We start from the raw sequence: 22,502 nt of genomic DNA on the forward strand, positions 1-22,502 counted from the left end.
ACAAGAAATGTATAAAATTACAGTACTGTATTAGACTTACGGTACCTAATTTACATACTGACAGACGATAGTTAGCGTAAAAATCTCCGTAGCGTGGCGCCACGCTAGACGGCGGAAATTATATATTTAATTATAACAAAGTTACAATAAGTTAATATATAATTATATATACAGTACCTAATTTATATATAATTAATATATAATTATATGTACAGTACCTAATTTATATATAATTTATATAATACTGTCCAGACGATAGAAATCTCTCCGTAGCGTGGCGCTACGGACGGCGGGAAAGTAGTTCGGCTTCCCGATGACGTTTGAGGTGTTTATAGGGAACTTTTACTATTTTTTACGGATACCGGTAGCAATTTTTTCGTAGTTTTATAGGAATCGTAACTATAGGGACCGTAATTATAGGGGGGTCGACTGTATAACAAAGCTAATTTTACCATAAGCTAAATGATATAAACAGGAGTTAAGTTCCTATTGCATATTCTATTCACAAAAAACATCACCAAACTTCTGAATTAAAACTCAAAACTCTTTAACATTAAAGACTGAAATAAATGTGAGCTATACAAATATTTAAGAAAGACTACTGAAACAAGTAATATAATTATTTGTGAGTGAGCAGTCTTAGTGATAATGGATGGCATGGGGAGGGAAGCTAAATCCTTATTACTAGAGATGAGTAAAGATGTGTAATAAAGAATAAATGTTTGCAAGCAAAAAATTATAGAGAGCATCTTCTATCATCATGCAGTTCAAAAACAATTAGTGATTTCAATAAATCATATAGAATGCTGTATAAATTTAAAATAACAAATGTAAACAGGTCATGTTTGTTTACTTCAACATTAAATGATGTCTTCTTACCTGTTGTTAATGTGGACATAGGTTCAAGTTATTTGAAAAAGTGAAAGTATAATGAATGCAAATTATACTAGATTTCAGGAAAATAATTTGATTAAAATTGGTTTTATTGGATTGTGTTTACATCTTCCCGCATTTATTTTTAATTTCTTAGAATCAATTTTACTGTTTTTAAAAGAAAATTTAACAACAGAATGATTACAAATGTATTTGTATCTTTTCTCAACAAAGTTACAAGAAAATGATGTTAAGTAAGGACTTGCTTTAACCAGAAATTACAAGTTATTTTTCTATTACAATATAATTTATTAATTAAATAATTTAGTTAAATTTATTACAAAATAGAGGCACAAATTGTCTTTAGTGCCAAATTATTTAATAAGTAAACTGGATTAGAATATAAAATAACAAAATCCATAGTTATTTTTCAAAATAATTACTTTAAAATTATAATAAATTTGTTATATACTTGTATTCATACACAAACTAGAAAAATAAATGTTTGTTTATTTGACACATCAAAGTGTAATTATATATAACACAAGGCATTCTTTACATTCTGCAGAATCCAACTCTAGGCATGTATACATAGTCTTTTAAAATGTATTTTAATGTTCTACAATTTATTTAATATGCTAGACACCTTAAAAAGGAATAAAAGCCGACAGAAGAGGGGTATAGACCTGAAATGCATATTGGCAATAAAAAAGAAATAAAGAATGTAAAGAATGCATTGTGTCATATGTAAATTACACTTCATTGTGTCGAATAAATAAACAAGAAAAAAGATACAGTTTCAAAAGTGAAGTAGAAAAATAAATATATTCTTCTAGTTATAAAATATAAATTTCATATCTAGTTCACAAATAATATATATTCATACATACTTTTCTAGTTCATGCAAGAATATATATTATTTATGAATATTAATGTATTATTTTACTAAACAAAAATATAGAGTTATATGAAAAAGTTATAATTAAGCAAGTTTATCTTTACATATAATTAATATATATACTAAACATTTATAAAAAGCTATAGAAACATAAGTTTTTATTTGTCTATATTTCAAAAATATTTTATTCATACTTTGATTATGCATTAAATATAAATCATTTTCATAAAAATTAAATATTAAAATAATAACAACAGAAATAAGTACAAGAAAATTTTTTGTAGTTGCATCATTTGAATAATTTTACTGTATATATTTAAATTTTATTACTGTATCTGCCAACTTTTATTTTGAATTTTGTGAAGATTATTACTGCAAATTCAGATTTCAATGCTATTTTTGAATATGTATAATTCTCCTATATTTGAAAATAGGATATATGTAAACAAAGGATTATGAAATAAATATTTTAGTGTTTTTGATTTAAATAAATTAATTATTTATCTTCACTAAATTTTACTCATCAGAATTTCCTTTAAATTAACAATTTTTTCTATTTTTTGTTGAGAGTAAGTTGCAGGTTTCTTTGGTCAAATTAAAATAAAAGTACATAAAAATAAGAAGCCAATTATATAAATTTCATATTTTCAAAACTATTTATATTTTTTATTATTTATTTTATGAAGTGATATTTTAACATATATTAACAATAAATAAATTACCTATAAGACTGTTCCAGATTAATTTAAATACTAACTGATTAAGAAAGGTTGAAATAGAAGCTAATTCTTCTAAAGTAAAAGGTTTCTGCTGTTCATACATTTCAAGATCATCTAAAATTCTAAAATGTAAAAATGTCAATAGTAAATTTTAGAGTAAAAATTTAAATTAAAAAAATATATTTCAATAAATTATTTTAAATCATACGTTACAAGATGTGTAGCACAATCACAAAATAAAATGAGAATCTGAAACTCAGGACTGCATGTTTTTGTAGTAATTGCTAAATGATCAAGGAAAGCTTTTAAACCATTTCCAGGGCCAAGACTACAAATAAATTTCCAGAGATTAGGTAGAACCATATCTTGATAACAAAGACCTAAAATGAAAAAGAAATAATCTTATGAATATAAAAAAAAATAATAATAAAACTAATTTATTAATTAAATTTTATATTTATTTAACCTATAAAACTTCATTAAGCATATCTGTTCTTCAATTTGCATGGTAAATAACATTATATAATTAAAACTTATAAATTGAAACAATCAATCACTGAAGATTCAAATACATAAAACATTAATTTTTTCAGTAAAATTCCCCTTAAATTTTAATGAAAATATTTCAATCTTCATTACAGAAAGAGTATTAAACTTTTAATAAAGATCTGATATTGTGGCCCACCAAAGTTTAAAAATTTTAAGATAAAGAATTAGATTTTTTTCATTCATTAAAATTCAATAGTAATTCATATCCTAACTCATGATTGTCCAACCTTTTCTCATAATGGGCCAAATTAGAAATTTACATATATTATATTCAGTGGGCCACAAAGTTACTTTATATAAATTTATGCTTTTGAAAAGTTCAAAATGTGAATATCAAATTTTAATAACAGATATATGAAGTGTGCAATGTCATAATATTGTAAATGCCATTTTTTCTAAATATATTTTATTGAATAATTGAATTCTAAATGCAATGTTTTCTGCCACAAAAGAATATTGTGGCGATACTGGCAGTGTAAGTGGCTGTATTTTGAAGATGAATTTATGTGAAAATATAAAGTTTAAAGTGCCAGAGAGCAAATCACATGACTTTTGGTGTGTAAAAAGTTGCAGCTTATATTTACATCACTTTGACATTCCAGAGAATTTGTAACCCAGTGAGTTTTTTACCATTTTATTGTAAAATTGAAATGAATTCATTCATTAGAAAAAATGTTTTTTTATTCTCCTGAAAAGTTTCTTTTTTGGCATTTACAACATTATGGTATTGCACGCTTCATATATAATTAAATAAAATACTATATTATTGACAGTAAAAAAACAAATTATACTCACACAAAATAAAAATAAATTCAATGTGATTTTTGACAATACCTTCCTTTTATAATATTGTAGATATCTGCTTTTATGGTACTAGTCTTAATTCTAAGAATGTTAGTTAAATGGGAATCACTCAACCTGTTTTGTTCAGCAGTTTTGATGTTTTTCATGTACGAAAAGAATTGTTCACAACAGTATGTTATGCATGTGGCGTTTTCTAGCACCAATTAGGTCATTATGACATCAAAGTGTATCCAGTGAAATGAGAATAATTTTTACAACTTTACCAAAATAAATGAAAATGTACCTGAAAAATTTAGGATGCAGTAGGCTGCATAAAAATATTAAGTGGGCTGCACTGTGGCCCACTTAATATTTTTATGTCCCTGTCCTAAATATAAAATACACTGCACAATGGGAATAGTGATTATAATTAAAATAATCAAAATCAAACTGTTTATTTTAATCTTCATATAAATACAAAAGGATGATTCAAATATAATTAAATAAAAATGTTATCACTAAATAATTTTTTACCTGTAAGAATGTCCAATTTCATTTGAGTTAGTGTTGCAAGAGCAGTTTCATAAAGACAACATGTTAAAGCTACAACTGTAGTTTCAGGACTACCTAATCTCTTATATCTTATATTTCCTGACCTTGTAGATGATGCTCTTTCCAATGCTTTTTTGAAAATGCCTAGAATGCAGGAAACTTATTAAATCTATAATTCTAAAATAACCCATAATAACATAATCATTTTCAAGCTATATTATAAAAGATTTTAATGTGCAATTTCTTATTCAGGATCAATAAATGCATGATGTTGTAAATTAATCTTAATAAATTATGCTAACATCTTTCAATTCAAATCAAAAACAAAAAAAATGAACTATTATATATCTACAGTTTTAACATCAAAAGAATTTTAGAAGGTAACTGAAAGGAAAACATATTTAAAATATACAGGATATTTCAAAATTCCTGTCACAAACTTATAAGACAGATTATTTATGAAAATGTAAGAACATGTAATATTAAAAATTTTAGATATTAATAAAAAATTTTAGTAAATATTTATTTGAATTATAATGTATTTTGACATTTTTATATGAATTACTTGGTACAGTAGAACCTCGAAAACTCGGCTCTAGATAACCCAGCACTCCGGATAACTCGGCCACACCCTGGCAGGGCAAAAAAATCCTTAGTTAATTAATTTTCATTATAGACAGCTTTATAAAAGTATAAAAGCTCTCATAAAGTATTTTTCTGAGGTCTGTCTTATCAGGTAAATTACTATACACAGTGTATTCATTAATTTTCATTTTCATGTAGTAAAGGCTCTATGCCTTCATAAAGGACGTACTTTTCCTTTGTTTAAGGGTATTTGGCCAGTTTATTCTCTGTTGTATTCTCAAGCAAACAATACATACAAGTACAGTACACTATTTTCTGAGGAAACACGCATACTTATCCTTTTTTAACCCCATTCCCGATAACTCGGCATTTTCACAAACTTGGCCACCCTTCGGTCCACATTAGGCCGAGTTTTCGAGGCTCTACTGTATTATAAAAAATATTTACAAAATAAAAACTACTTTTAACAGCTATTATATATGATCCAATTTCTAAGTATAATTGATTAAAAAAAATTATAAAAATGAAAGTATAAAAATTCTGTCATATTATCTAAAATTATATACCATTTATTTAGTCATTGAACTAGACCAACAGTGGGCAACTCTCAGCCCGTGAAAAGTTTCTATCTAGCCCGCAAGATCTTTAGAAGAAATTATAAATAAATATTTTTTGATGCAATTTGTCTAGTTTAAATTGATTATTATTCTCTGAAATGTTGCAGCAGCAATGACAGAAAAAAATAAGGGAGTCATTTCCTTATTTAAACAAAAAATGGGAGAACAGAATTTTTCTAAATTATTTATATGTCATTGCATCATCCATCAAGAAAAGCTATGTGTAAAAGCTATGCAATTAGAAAACGTAATGTCTGTTGTATCCAACTACATAAACACAATAAAAAAAAACAGCACTAAGTCATCGAGAATTTGGAGAATTGCTAATTGATCTTGAAAGTGAATATACAGATGTTCAACATTATTGCTCAGTCCGTTGGCTCTCGAGAGCAACTGTATTAAGCAAATTTTATAATTTAAAACACAAAATTAAACTATTCATGGATATGAAAGGATTTCCCATTGAAGCATTAAATGATGAGAAATGGTTGTCAGATCTGGCATTCTTTGTTGATATTACAGGACAACTGAATGTTTTAAATGAAGCCTTACAAAAGTAAAATCAAGATGTGACACAATTATATGGACATATTAAAGCTTTTAGAAGTAAACTCCATTTGTGGCAATCCCACATAGAGATAAATAATCTTTTTCATTTTCCACCATTATCTAATTATCGTGACAAATATAATCTTCAATTTTTCCTTAAAAAAAATCAAAGATCTTTATTCAGAATTTGATCAACGTTTTCAAGATTTCAACAAGAAAATATTCATTTTTAATTATTTAACTCACCCATTTCCATCACTGGAATCAAAACTGTTCCAGAGAAATTTCAAACGGAATTATTCTATCTCAAAGAGAGGGTAGGTTTATAAGAAAATTTTAATTTTACACCTGTCCATTAGTTTTATAAAAATCTGTTGGCTGAAGAATTTCCAAATTTATTTGATAATGCGAAATATATTTACTCTTTATTTGGCTCAACATATCGATGTGAACAGCTGTTCTCCAAGATGAAGTACTTGAAATCAAAGTACAGAACCAAAATAACCAATACGCATTTGGAAAACAACTTGTGTTTAAGCACCACACAAATTGAACCAGATATTGACATGCTAACAAAATCTTTGCAGCACCAGATGTCACATTAAATACATACTTTTTTCACTTATACAGGTATATTTATTGTTTTATGATTAATAGTTATTTTTCCAATTCTTTGTAATTTTTCAAAAACAATAAGAGAAATAAATGTAGTAATTAATTTCTTTTTTTTTTTTATTTATTTCATATTTGCAGATTAAAACATTATAGGTCACAAGAAAGTGTCAATTAACTACTACAGCCCGCAGAAAGAAATGTAAAATTTATTCTGGCTCATGTTATAAAAAAGGTTGCCCACTCTTGAACTAGACTAAATAAAATCAAAAATATTTGAAAAATTTCATATTTTATGTTATTGTAATTATTTTGAAATATCTGTCTTGAAAGAAAATAAGTTATCTTTCAGCCTCAGAATAAGATTTTCTAATATTTTTATTGTAATTATATACAGGATACAAAGGGAAGTCCATACACTTCCTATAACAGGGGTTCTTAATCTTTTTTGTTCCATGGACACCTTTATCAGTCAAGTAAAGTCAGATACTCCTTCCCAGAATAATGTTTTTAAATGCATAAAATAAAATTATAAAAGAAACCAGTTATATAGAAATGCATTAATTAAAATAAAAAATATATAATGTAGTAATATATAAGCTACATTTTTAACACAGTAACACAAAATTTCAAAGTACTAATGAGTGTAAATGATTTTTTGAGATTTGCAAGAACTCTAATATGATATGAAAATGTCTGCTGCTTGTATTATTGAAGCAGATCAAGCTAATACTACTGTAATTTATAGCATAATTTCATAAGTGAAGTGATACTTGATTACAGTAAAGGATAAGGAAAATTAAGATAAGTTGATTTTTATCCTTCCAAGCCCATGGATCTTTGAAAACTTTCTATAAACTCCTTGGGGTCCACAAATTCATGGTTAAGAACCACTTCCCTATAACTTGAAGCTACATGTTGTAGCACCATAAAAGTAATTGACACTTATAGGAAAGAGATGCACAGTCCATTGCACAGTCAATGCACAGTCCATTGAATAAAATTTTAGCAACCCTAGTAGCAAAATATAGATATAAAGAAAACTAACTTGGAAACTAACAGAGATAGGCAAAAAGTAAAATTACAAAATGAAAGAGTATTGTTTATTTAGTACAAATTAATACTTGGCTCAGCAGAAACACTTACAAGAAAGAGCAGAAAACACTAAGAAAGTATCTGTGGAAAACCAATTTCCTACATTTGACAGAGTTATTGGATATGATGATTGTGTGGAATGGCCACTACAGTTACCCAAATTAACAAACAAACTTCTTCCTTTGAGGATATCTAAAAGATCAAATGTACACTACAGAATCTTCTAACTTTGCAGATTTAAAGGAACACATCATTAACATCTATAATTCCTTAACTCCTGCCATGATGCATACTGCTTGAGATAAAATTCTGTCCTGAATCCAGAAGAGCATTGTCACTGATGGTGTCCACTTTAAAGACTGTGTACAGTAGTGGCATGCAACCAACTTGGCAAGTTAGTTGCACTTGTGCTGCACAAACTTTGCATTACATCTACATTTATTATTGCATAAACGTTTATTATTTTCTTAAATTTCTGCTTTCTGCTAAACCAAGTATCAATTTATACTAAATAAACAATTCTCTTTCATTTTGTAATTTGACTTTTCTGCCTATCTCTGTTAATTTCTGAGTTAGTTTTAGTTTCATATTTTGCCAGTAGGTTTGCTTAAATTGCATTCAATAGACTATAGGTGCCAAGTACTTCTATAATGCTACAACAGATGGCTTAAAAGCTAGAGGTATGCAGACTTTCCTTTGAACCCTGTAGATTTGATACTACAACAAATAAAAAAATTATTTTGATTATATTTTCAAATAATCCATAATCAAAATTAATTATACAAATATTTCAGAATTTCAATAACAACTCTTAAAAAATTCCATAAGTTTAAAAAATAAACAACCAGAATGTAATTATTAACATTGTAATTACTTTTAAAATTTATATCAAAACAAATTATTAATATACAAAATTTTTTATGAGTTTACAATTTAATTATAATTAAAAAATAATTTTGTTTTTCCCAATCTCGTCATCCTTTATTTCTTTGGTCAAAATATGATTTTTATATTAATGATTATTATTTACTTATTAGTGGAAGTTACTGCAAAAATATTAAATTCTGCAACAACTATCTGAGGATTATCAAATATTACCATGAAATAATATATTTGATATTTCTGTGGTAACTTCCATCTCATGTCAAAAAATATTTTTCTGTCTGAATTTTGGCATCTATATGTATAAAATTACTTGTCCTGACTGACTGACTGATTGACTGATTCATCAACACCCAGAGCAAACCGCTGAACCTAAAAAGGTGAAATTTTGTACACAGTTGGGGTACATCATGAAAACACACACTAAGAAAGGATTTTTCGAAATTTCCCCACTGTGTGCATTTTCATGACGTACCCTAACTGTGTACAAAATTTCACCTCTTTAGGTTCAGCGGTTTGCTCTGGGCGATGATGAATACTTTAAGGCTTTATACTTAAGAATACTTAAGGATTAAGGCTTAACCTGAAGAACGGCTTCTACTGTACTATTTTAGATGCAACTTTTTGTTTTCAACTACGTTTAGTTTTCATTGAGTTTTGTATTTATTGAGTACTTAGGTGTATTAAATTGATAATATTTCAGACATTGTTATAAATATTTTTATATATTTTGATTTTTTAACCAAATGTTCGAACCATTTTAAATTTGAATTTGTTATTGCTTATTGGTTCGATTATAGAATGATTGTAAATGTTACAGAAAATTGATCAAATTAAAAATAGTTAATTTGATTCTCAGCAATTCTCATCATTCTCAGCAGTAGGTGTTATATAACAATTGCTATGGTTGTTAAAATAGTGAATATAAATTGGGTTTGCTTGCAAAACCCCTGCGGGCAAAGTCGCAGGTAACAGCTAGTTTTTTTATAAAAATAAATAGCTTACATACTTTATTTTCTATTGTGAATATTATTTGTTTATTAACAGTTTCAACCATTTACACAAAAATATCTGATACTTTTAATGTTTTTTATATTTCTATGTTCAATTAACTTGAATGTTCAATTAAATACAGAAGTGAAAACCTGAGCTAGTGTAAATTTGAAGATTTCAATCTTAAAATTTTGTTCCAAAAAAAAAAGAAGAATTATTTCATTTCATAAATGCAGTAAAGGAACTTCATAAGATTTTCCCACTGATAACACTTCCACATGGGTGACACAGTTTCTGAAAAATTACTCAATGAGGGAAATGAAATAAAATTGTGCATTGGAACAACATCCAACTTTACCAAATATGGGCATTAGAATGGCAGAGAGAAGACTCCAAATAAAAAGCAAGAGGATAAATGACAACACAGTTTGCCTGTTTAATTTTTGTGTATTAACTTTCTCACTGTCCTCGACCACCACTCTTCCCAATTTCCTGCCATTTCTTCCTGACCTCAGCTGCTTTAAACTATGAACAATTGTCGTCGATATTACACATTCCAGAATTTTGGAATAAAGATTCATCTGGATCAACCTTCCTTCCTTGAGAGGTCAATGATCATCACACTAACCAGCCAGGTATTTATCAACTCGTACAAAATTGTAAACACTCTTTCTCTCAATTCGGCACACTTTTAAGATTAAACGCTCCCACTAATTCTAGTCCCTTGTAAATTTTTATAAACTGAAAAAATAAATTGTTATTTAATGGTTAAATACATAGTGGAGTGCATTATTTCTGGTGCACTCTCTCTCGACTCCCTCCTCTATCTCCTCTAGCCTGAACCCATTCGTTCCCTCATACTGACATAACACACACAGATATATAAAACTGATAACAGAATATAGAAAAAGTATAAGACAGGTATTAAATACAAACTGAAAACATATATCTTTTCAAAATGATACTTGTTAAATCTTGTAAAAAATATCAATTTTTACTGTAAATTTAAATTAACAACAACAAATTAGTTATAATAAATTAATTTGTCTTAAATTATTATAAATATAACATTTAAAATATAATTATATCTAATTAAACAAAACACATCATGCATCTAATACTACTATTACTTTATGAATTATGCTTATATCTAATATTTAAATGTTTTTAAAATAATAATTACAAGTGTATTTTTAAAAATTAAATAGACATATTATTAAAAAATGTATATATAAAAATCAATATTTTCATTTCAAATTTTAAAATTAATCAGTCTTGTAACATTCATAATTATATATAACATACACACATATATAAGTTATTCACATTATCAAAGTATAAGTCAAATGGAAATAATATCTGTAAGAAAAATATAGAAAATTTGTAGAATAAAATTATGGATAAATTATCTTTACTGTTTATAAAAAAATACTTTAATGTAGTTTTTATTTTAAATAGACAGTCCTGAAATTTAAATATTTATTAGAATCTAAATCCTCATAAAATGTAAATCATAAGTTAAACAAAAAGATTTTCCATGTTTTTTTATAAAAAAGAAATAGAGAAGACTATTACTTTTCCATTTCTGTTTCATAAAATGTCCTAAATAGCAAAAACTACAAAATATAAAGCAATTTCTAATGATTTAATAAATAAATCAATTTTCAAAATACTACAAATAATCTATCTTTACAATAATGATGGATATTAATAAAATACATATAAATTTCTTCAATTAATTTGCTGTGTAATTTGTACTAAGATTCCAACACCTTTAAATAATCATTTTCAACAATAGAGAAGTAAATAACTGCTAACTTCTTTGAAATCAAAAATGTTTATTAAAACTAAAATGTTTTCATCCACTGTAGTCACAGACCTATTTCAACAATGTTTTCATCTATAAAACAGATGTTCTAATTCTTTCAATTTGTTTGCTAAAAATGGCCCAACTATAATACACACAAACATTCTAATTTTAATAAACGTTTTTGGTTTCCAAGAAATTAGCAGTTATTTTTTCTTTTCAATCAATTCATCAAATTTTGTATATGTTATTAATTTTAAACAATGTTTTATAAAGTTAATCTGTATAGTATTTTATTTTTATTTCATGTATGCACTTAAGGAAACCATTAATAGAGAGAAAGGCAAAGTTTACAGTGAGCAATGAGTTTATGATAAACTAAGGCACTGCTTTAAAAGTATAAAACATTACAGTACTACACGTAAATCTGGACACTACTGTAAAATATTTGTAATTTTCTTTCACAGATATTTCATAGACATTCACATTATTATTATTATTGTAAATGTTTATACCTATTATTAAATTTTTTTTGTATTTCTAAGGCATCAAGAACATATGACTGTCTTTAAAAAAATTATGAGGAAAGAATCTTTTTCTGCACATTTTTAAAGCCAATTACAGTCAAACCTTAATTTAGCACTAGTATTAATTTGCTTCTAAAATTGACATTAAATCAAATGTGGTACTAAACTGAAGTACTTAAACATTTAGGGTATAATTCAGAAATATCATTCAAAAGCCACTCACCCTCATTTTTCTCTTAGTCAGCTTTTACTCCTTCAAAACAGTATTAAAAAAAATAAGCAGCACAAGTCATCTCAAAAGTGTGTGTGAAATGAATGGTAGGTGAAAGGAAAGTGAGTGACATTTAAGGGAAGCCAGGAGGTCCCTAAAATCATACTGATATGAACAGCGGAGTAGCATGGGTGTCAGCCACCCGGGGCAGAGGAAAATTTTGCTGTCCCGTTATTTAGGTATCTCAATTTAAAAACTAAAATTCAGTTTTGTAACAGAACAAGTAATGATAATTTCCTTGCCAGTGTAGCCACCTGATTAAAATAGCTCCATTGGACATTGAAGGTGTATGTGAATACAATTGAATCGTACAAGCAAAAAAAAAAGGTTGTGCACAGCATCTCTGGGTGAAATTAATAGTTCACATGGACGGTGAGTCAATTCCCGGACTATTCCGTGCTCATTTCAATCAGTCCTAATTGTAGGTGTGACGAAAATATGGGATAAAATGGTTGAAATTTTTACAAAATATTATTATTATTATTTATTGTGAAATTTTGCCGCCTCCTAAAAAGTGCCCCTACTATGCTACGCCACCGGATATGAAATATTCTATGTTTATTTCTATTTGAAAATAAAAATCATTCAGAAGTTTAAAATAAACATTTTGTACTCCAAGATCAAGAACATAATTCTTAACAGAATGTTACTACGTTAGCAAGATATACAGGTTAAAAATTGAAATTCAAAAATTAATATAGTAAGCTGAATGATAAGATTTGTAATAAATTTGAAATAATAAAATGTTAGAAATAAATAATAGATTTTAATATTAAAAAAAATTTTACTTTAATTTTGTAAAACAAGAATATAAAATAAACTGCTATATATAAGATTTTCATGTATCTGTATATGAAGATTAATATATTAGGTTTATGTTCTGATAGTTTATTTAAGACTAAAAATATATAGAAATATGTAACATAATTTATTAAATTAAAAATCTTAAAATGTGTATAGTTGTAAAGATTCAATTGTAAACATATGTGAGGACCAAACCGAGGTCTGAAATCATGTAAATCACGGTATTCTTGTGATTAAATAATAACGATAGATTAAACATGAGAGGGAGAGGAAAGTCCCATAATTTAAACAACATGGCACAAAATGTAAACAACGAGTCCCAGATGACTCCAACACGTGTAAACGAACTGTCAATGTCAAATTGAAAAGTTATGTCAGACACAAGTGATCATAAACAAGTAGAACTTTGACCCAAGCGATCATAAACAATCAATCTAGGAAAACAATTTTGGAAAAGAGAGAGAGATTTAAGAGAGATAAATCACTACATATGATCGTTCGAGTACCCAGATGAAAGAAATTGTGAGTAACAGGGCTAAATTATGAGCGCGAGTCTTAGCAATTTTGTCAACAATCCCCAAGAACAATCGACAGAACGGTGTCGAGCAGACACCTGGAATCGGACCTTTCCTTTGATCTGAGTCGGTCTCGGTTTTCCCCAAAATAAAAGAGAGACTAATCGGGAAGCAAGGAAGGGGACAAGGGGCCAATCAGAAGTCCGAATAGTGGGAGAAAAAACTATAAAAATCCTAAATTCAAGGTCGGGGAGACTCTCATCTGTATTCGACGAAAGGTCGTGACTTATATTGTGGTGTGTCGTCGCCAAGAACTTTGGACTCCGCCGCTTCCTCCTTCCGATCATCTGCCTTGCTCAGCAACCTCATCTCGTCCACCCCAGGACCAGACCCGGGGCAGATAGATGCCGAATTTCTCACCTCTCCGCCTCTTCGACGAGAAGAACCTAGTGAAGGACTGTCAATTGTCCATGTAAGCATGAATGTTAACAAATAAACGGCTTTCTTGTGTAAAACACTTGTCATCATTTGCCTCCTCCATCACAGTCCACATACAACCTTCTCTTAGGTTCATCCTGACACGGGATTAATAGATCCCACCTAGGAGACGGCAACCTTACACAGGTGCCATGGAGTGGGTTTCAAGTCCCCTATCTCCACTGGGTCAGCTACCTTACACATATATTATTTATTAGAATATTTCTTACATAAATAAATTCAGAAATTCTAATAATTATATGATTTTTGAATGTAATGGAAAATAACTAGTTTTCTTACATTCAATGACATGTTTATTTTCAGCCACCAGCTCTGCTAAATAACGTTTTTCATTCATGATCATGAATGATTTTCTCTGCTTAACTTTAACTTTTAATAACCTCACAAAATTAATAAAATAAGCACATTTAGATACAAAGGCAAGCATGTCATCAGAAAATACATTGTTATGATATACAGTATTTCCTGATTTGCATAGTCATATCTTTCACTTATTCCAACCTCACTTTGAATACCATATGTGAGAATGAGTTACACGCATCCTCAAATGAAGTAATAAATAAAAAAAGTATAAGATGAGACTAAGTGGCACTTAGATTCTATTCTTTATGAATTCTACTCTTATAATTATATTTAATAATGAGGTCCACACAATTTTGAGTTTGAAAGTTCAAATGTCACATGATTTAACAATAATTGATGGAATTGATGCTATTATCAAGTATTGCCAGTGAATAATGACATTTAAAAAAAAAAACAGACTAGACATTTTCTGTAAGTCATATAAAATATATTATTGTTAACATTTATTAAATATATAAAAGATAAAATTGAACAATGGGATCAGTTCAATCAGGGAAAAATTTTACATAAAGAAAAAATCTTATTAAATGCCATATTAAAGAACATTGTAGTATTAAAAGTTATGCAAATAACATAAATTTGAATGCCGGCATGATAGATGATGCATGCTGGGATAGTATTGATATAGTTAATTGAAATTGGTATCCACTGAAAAAGTTGAATAAATGAAATGCATTTGGATTTTTAAAAAAAAGTAAAAATAAATGTTTTCCTTTTTTTGATTGTTACTGTCTTATCACAATTCACTCAAAGTCAGTAAAGAATGAGTGTTTTTACTCAAAAAATTGTTCTAAAAATTTTTATTTTTAGAATTATATTTATTAATTTTGTTAATATTTACTTTAAGATATTTCTATGAAATAAATTTTATAAAAATTTTACTAACTTTAACTGAATAGAGTGAAGTTATTATGAAAATCCCAAACCAAGCCTCCAATATATTCTTAATTTAACAATAACAAAAATGCACCACAAAGAACATGAATTCAAAAATTTTCAATCCAATTTACATTACAAATCATGCTATCCATCCTCTATATGGAAATATTTTACATTTCCATAATACAAATAAAATTCTTTAATAGTATTATAACTTATAGAAATCTTATGTATTTAACTGAAAACACTTTTTTATAAATATGTTTTATAATATATAATAATTTTTTTTTCAAAAACATGATAAAATTTACTTGTTAACTTTTCATATCAGCAGAAAATGAACATATTAGAACCTCTTAATTTTCAGAAAAGGATAGGAAGTTAAATAATCAATTCTAGAAGATATTCAACAGAAAAATAAAGAGAAAAAATTTATAAAAATTTAATAGTTGAGTCACTATCCATATATATAGTAATATTTGAGTTTTTAGATAACAAAATACAACATAAAATTGACTAAATTGAAAACTGTTCAAATTTGATGTCTTTTAGTATTTTATATATATAAGTGCATATTATTATGTTCTGGCAAAATTTAATTTTTCCTTCATTCATGTTTTCTATCTGTTATTTACTATTTCTACTATCTGCAAGCAATATCAAATTTTGAAATTAAATAAAAAACAGTTTGGCCTTTTAGTGCTCTTTGAGCAAGAAAGGCCTAAACCACAAATAAATAAATAAAAAGTATAAATAATTCAAGACAAAACTTCACAATTTGATAAGAATAAAAATAATGAAATATAAAAGATACCTAATTCATTAATATTTAATTATAATGAAAAGGTAAGCCTATTTGATTAAAGTTATTCCAAATTTGCAATGAAATCCTTACATACAGAATCTGCTTATAATTCAATAATCCAATTTTAAATTTATTATTTTTTAGATTAAGTAAACTGTTAAATTTAAAAAAAATGTAAACATGAAAATAAACTGATTGGTTAAATACTATTTAATACTAACAATAAATTAGTGTTTGTTATGTTCCAATCATTCTATTGAATATAAATGAGGTTTCTAGATAGACTTTTTAATAGATGCTTTATATAAAATTGTATTTTATATCTTTTCTTTGCCATATTATTTCCATTTACTTTGTAATATGATAATCCAAATATCTTATATATTATTGAAATAACTTCCATTAAATTATTCACAAATAACCTTGGCAATGATATCCAGAACACATACTGGAAGATCTAGATGGAGACTGCTGGACAGAATTTTCAGTTGTAGAAACAGAAGTTTGTGATAAATTTCCAGTGTTGTTAGCATTCATTTCAAATAAATGAGAAAAAACTACTTTTATCATTTGTCCACTCCACAATAATTGCAGTTGTTTTTTCACATATATTAAAGATTCATGGAGACTGAAAATATATTTCATTATAAGAAATAAAATTTTGTTTATTGAAAATTTATATTCATTAGTTAAAAATATAATTACCCATGATCAATGCTTTGTGCAAACCAACCAAGTATCGGATGCCAATGAGTTAAATTTGACTGCTTATTTACTACATATTTTTGGCAACTTTCCAATAATCGAGTAATAACATTCTGAAAAACATAAAAATGTATGATACATAGACACTTTTCTAATTTATTAAATTTTTTGTTACAATTTGAGTTCAAAATATTATAAATTTTTGAATTTTAGAACAATGTACTACAATATATTATTTTTAATGAGAGTATTAAAGATATGACTCAAAAAAGTAAATAGTATTGATAACAAATAAAAGAAGTATCATTGCATTACATAAATATGTGAATTATAAATAAAAATACTATCAACTGTTGTATTTTGAAGATATAACAAAGATTAATTCTTAAAACCTTATTTTTATGCCCTTTCATTATATTTTTAATATCACATGTAACTTTTAAGAGAATGAAATAAAAATGAGTTATAACATTTCAATATTCAGAAAATGTTCACGTTTTTATTTTATTTTTCTGATCTACTTATTACATGCATATATTAATGTAAAAGTGTTCAATTTCATGTTCTTAATCTTAAAATCTTAACGCTAAATAAATCATGATCTCAAATCATCATATGGAAAATAATAAATACAAAGTTCCTNTTACTTTGTAATATGATAATCCAAATATCTTATATATTATTGAAATAACTTCCATTAAATTATTCACAAATAACCTTGGCAATGATATCCAGAACACATACTGGAAGATCTAGATGGAGACTGCTGGACAGAATTTTCAGTTGTAGAAACAGAAGTTTGTGATAAATTTCCAGTGTTGTTAGCATTCATTTCAAATAAATGAGAAAAAACTACTTTTATCATTTGTCCACTCCACAATAATTGCAGTTGTTTTTTCACATATATTAAAGATTCATGGAGACTGAAAATATATTTCATTATAAGAAATAAAATTTTGTTTATTGAAAATTTATATTCATTAGTTAAAAATATAATTACCCATGATCAATGCTTTGTGCAAACCAACCAAGTATCGGATGCCAATGAGTTAAATTTGACTGCTTATTTACTACATATTTTTGGCAACTTTCCAATAATCGAGTAATAACATTCTGAAAAACATAAAAATGTATGATACATAGACACTTTTCTAATTTATTAAATTTTTTGTTACAATTTGAGTTCAAAATATTATAAATTTTTGAATTTTAGAACAATGTACTACAATATATTATTTTTAATGAGAGTATTAAAGATATGACTCAAAAAAGTAAATAGTATTGATAACAAATAAAAGAAGTATCATTGCATTACATAAATATGTGAATTATAAATAAAAATACTATCAACTGTTGTATTTTGAAGATATAACAAAGATTAATTCTTAAAACCTTATTTTTATGCCCTTTCATTATATTTTTAATATCACATGTAACTTTTAAGAGAATGAAATAAAAATGAGTTATAACATTTCAATATTCAGAAAATGTTCACGTTTTTATTTTATTTTTCTGATCTACTTATTACATGCATATATTAATGTAAAAGTGTTCAATTTCATGTTCTTAATCTTAAAATCTTAACGCTAAATAAATCATGATCTCAAATCATCATATGGAAAATAATAAATAAAAACAACTTTAAAATATTTTGCTTTTTTCATAATTACTATACAAAATTGTTTAATTTTTTTATTATACAAATTATATCATACAAAATTGTTTAATTTTGTATAGTACAATTTTGCATATATCATCTGTTAAATTTAAATTTCCTATGTTCTATTTTATTTTTAAAAGCTGCTAAAAAAGTTTTTGATGTTTATTGTATGTCTTCTATTTTATTATAATTCTTGTTTGTTTAAATTCAAATTTCTATATTTTATTTATATTCCTAAAAATATGTTAAATAATTTTAAATTTATTTTATGTTCTATTAAAACAGGAAAATTACCAATCTCCTACATTCATTAATAATGAATTTCAATAAAATCTCTAAATCTCAAATTTGAAGAGACTAAAACATGACCAGTTTGATTAATGAGAGTTACACAAATGGAGGTATATGAAAAAATAGAAACATTTTTTTCAGACACAATTTCAACACATTTAAGGGTATATCTTTTCTTTCCACCCACTAAATTATCTCTAGGAAATTTGACATATGCATTTTTAGAATCCTTCTCTTCTTTCTGTACTTTTCTATAGCTTCCTTATGTTAAAGATTAACTTTGCAATTGGAAATTTGGCCTAAAGCAAATTTATTTTTATATTATGTTTTCTTTAAATATTGAATTCATAATTGTTTTTGTTAATTACTGTATTAACCATTTGTATTAATTACTACATACACAATATTGCTAATGTCTTTTGCTTTTATTAAGGATCTGTTATTGGGAACAGTTCTTTCTTGTTCACTGGACATTACCCGTATTAATTATTAAATAAATAATGTTTTCTTAAACTTTCAGAGCAAAATACTTCTATAATTTGTACAGCCTTATATATTATATTCATCCAAGTCTTTTGTATATTCCATCAACTGATTAATATTGAAAATCTAATTAGCAAAATGATTTACTCACAAAAAATGACAAGTTAAAATAATCAATATTGAAATAATTAATTATATATGACATTTATCTTTTTATTAAAATTTCAGTTTCTAATTTTCCAAGCTAATTTAAACTAGTTACATAAATTTATATAAAAATTCAGTTTAAAATAAGCTTTTTTTTTTTTTAATAAATGCAAAACTAGTTAAAATTTTATTATAAGCAATCTTACAATTCATTGAACAATTTAATTTAAATGTTTTACTATAAATCAAGTTTTATAATTACCATAAAGTCCAAAAGGTTATTTGATAATACCTGAAAGAAAAAAATTTTGAATCACTAAAATAAATGCTTTATTTTATATAATATAGAAATTATTAAGAAATCACTTTATATTCATTTCCAAATCAATATTTAATGAATAATTAATATTATATATTTTATAATATTCATATTTCTAGAATTAAACAGAAAAATAAATGAATTCAATTAACTTATATGTAAAAGTTTTAATGTGTTTTAATTAATAGCAATAACAAATATTGCAAATCAATAAGGCTAAAACTCTGAAATATAAATAACTAATGATAAAAAAATTGCTTTGAAAATTAGTTTTAAGTTATCCAATAAAATTCAGATGCTTATTTTACTTAAAATTACAAAAAAAGAAAAAACAATTATTTCTTAATTTGATAATGCAGTTATACAAACATATACAAAATATCAACACAAAACCATCTCAATGCTAAAATAAAAATATGTAAATAGGGTGGTACTTAATGCCCTGCACTGAAACCCCCAATCCAGGAACTCCTGTATAATGCATTCTGAATGAAATTTGAAAAAGTAAATAAAATAATAATTATAATGGGTGGTAATAAATTGATATATGTTATATATAAAATATAAATTAAGCCTTGACTACATCTCAGATCAGGCTACATCTCAGATTTTTAAAACTAATTATTATTCTTAAAAAATAAATTATTCTAGCATATTTGATATCAATTACATGATTCCTATAGTTGGATAGCATAATAAATAAATGATCTAATAAACATATTTTAAATTTTAAAATTCTTGTGTTTCCTTTGCAGAAAAACTTTATTCAAATCCTGACTTAATAATGCAGTATGCATATTAATCATGTTGGAATAAATGACTAGTAAATAGTGCAAGAAAATTTCATTCTAAATATTTATAAGTTTCATTCACTTTTCTCTTATCATATAAACTCTATTTTTCTTTTTCAATAATCAATTGACATTACTTAAGTAACATTATTTTATCACCAACTTCTTATTCTTAATTAAATCTTACAAAATATTAACACAGCTTTCTATTTCTCATTTGATGTATTTGTTAATATTATCATATATCACATTTGCAAAAACTAATAATTTAAATTTAAATGTTTTCAATTTTCACGATTTCTCTATAGTTATAACATATAACTCAGTAACTCCAAAAAATAGAACACAAAATAAGACTGACAATAACCTTATTTAATTTTCTAGTTATCCTAAAACAGAAAGATAAAAAAATTGTATAACTATTGCTCTTTTATTTCTCTGTAGACTTTTGAATAAATCAAGCAATCTGCTATACATTCTTAATCTTTAAAATTTTAAATAATGATTACAAACAATGCACATTTGTTTATTTCAACATTAAATGATGTGTTACCTGTTGTTAATGTGGATACAGGTTCACATTATTTGAAAAAATTAAATTGATAATGAATGCAAGTTTCTTAAATCAGATTTCAAGAAAAAAAATTTGATTATTATTATTCTTATTGAATCGAGTTTGCAACCTCCAGCATTTATTTTCCACCTCATAAAATATATTTTATTGTTTACAAACAATACTGTAATTGTAAATTATTATAAATGTTCCTCAACAACTTTAATTGAGTACTTGCTATATACAATAAATGATATTAAAAAAGTATTTACATTTGTTTTGCATTAATTTCATTTTATACTGATTTAGCTAATTTTACAAATTATTTAGTTATATTTTTATAAAGTTGTAAAAGAATTTATCCATTGGCATGCTGAATATTATAAATCTATTGTGCATGTAAATAATTTATAAGTGCATCTTATGTGACAAATTATAAGGAATCATATATACATGTTTGTACGCATGTTTGTAATAACAAGTAAAAATAAAAACTAAAATTCAAATAATTAGTATTAACCATGCAATTATGAGAAAATGATATGCCTTCTTGAAAAATATATACTAAGCAGATCACAGTAAATAGCATTAAATGTTGTTGATTCTTAGTTCTTTTATTCATAACAATCATTTAATTTTTTTTATGTAAGTTAAACTCCTTATTGACTATCATAGCTTTTCATTTCCACTTTACTCATTCTTTCATTTGAGTCATATGAAATGAAAATTAATAGCAATTATAAAACAGTTAAAATTTTTTGTTATAATGCATATAAACTACTGTAATTGAAATGATACTTTATGATTTATCTATTTTAACGCTGAAAATCTACTGTAAAATTTAAAAACTTTTAAATGCCAATTACAAATATATATATACAGGGTGTATCAGAATGACGTTTTAAAAATTTGGGGGATTGTAGAGGATGAAATTTTGAACATTTTGATATAAGGAACCTACAGCTGGAAATAAATAATATATATATATCCACTAGGTTGTAGGCTACTTCTTCAGCTCTTTTCGACGTTAGAGACTTAAGAATCACAAATTTTGTGAGATGATCTTGGTACACCATAATAAATTTGTATTCTCTATCTGGCTGAGACTGAAAGTCAATAAGATCTACTTGACAACGGGAATTAAATTCGGAAAAAATCATAGGTTTCACAACAATGCCCTTTTTAATACCTTTCTGTTTTTTCTGGCAAGGTTCACAAAGGTGGATGTACAGTTCAATATCATGACGTGTAACATTTTTGTATTTGATTGAAAGTTCTTTCAACATTCTATCACGTCCTCCGTGTCCAATAGCCAAATGAGCTTCATGAAGTACGTGAAATAACTCTGAGTCCGTGACGTAATACTGTATAGTACTG

The 22,502-nt window shown here is 26.0% G+C and overlaps 1 protein-coding gene across 1 annotated transcript in view; it reads right to left on the bottom strand.

Moving 5' to 3' along the window:
• LOC111630838 (ubiquitin-protein ligase E3B-like) overlaps positions 1-22,502 on the bottom strand; it is a 118,519-nt gene that overhangs the window by 71,814 nt on the left and 24,203 nt on the right. Inside the window, exons 10-18 of the mRNA XM_023375002.1 lie at positions 22,133-22,470; positions 19,725-19,754; positions 17,882-17,994; positions 17,599-17,804; positions 16,882-17,032; positions 16,599-16,804; positions 4,357-4,518; positions 2,699-2,870; positions 2,494-2,612 (exon numbers count right to left, since the gene is read on the bottom strand). Coding sequence (XP_023230770.1) covers positions 2,494-2,612; positions 2,699-2,870; positions 4,357-4,518; positions 16,599-16,804; positions 16,882-17,032; positions 17,599-17,804; positions 17,882-17,994; positions 19,725-19,754; positions 22,133-22,470 — 1,497 coding nt within the window. The remainder of the gene's footprint in view (positions 1-2,493; positions 2,613-2,698; positions 2,871-4,356; positions 4,519-16,598; positions 16,805-16,881; positions 17,033-17,598; positions 17,805-17,881; positions 17,995-19,724; positions 19,755-22,132; positions 22,471-22,502) is intronic.

Source organism: Centruroides sculpturatus, unplaced genomic scaffold (genome assembly GCF_000671375.1).
Source record: "Centruroides sculpturatus isolate CEXI.00-Female unplaced genomic scaffold, Cexi_2.0 scaffold6, whole genome shotgun sequence".
Taxonomy (NCBI): domain Eukaryota; kingdom Metazoa; phylum Arthropoda; class Arachnida; order Scorpiones; family Buthidae; genus Centruroides; species Centruroides sculpturatus.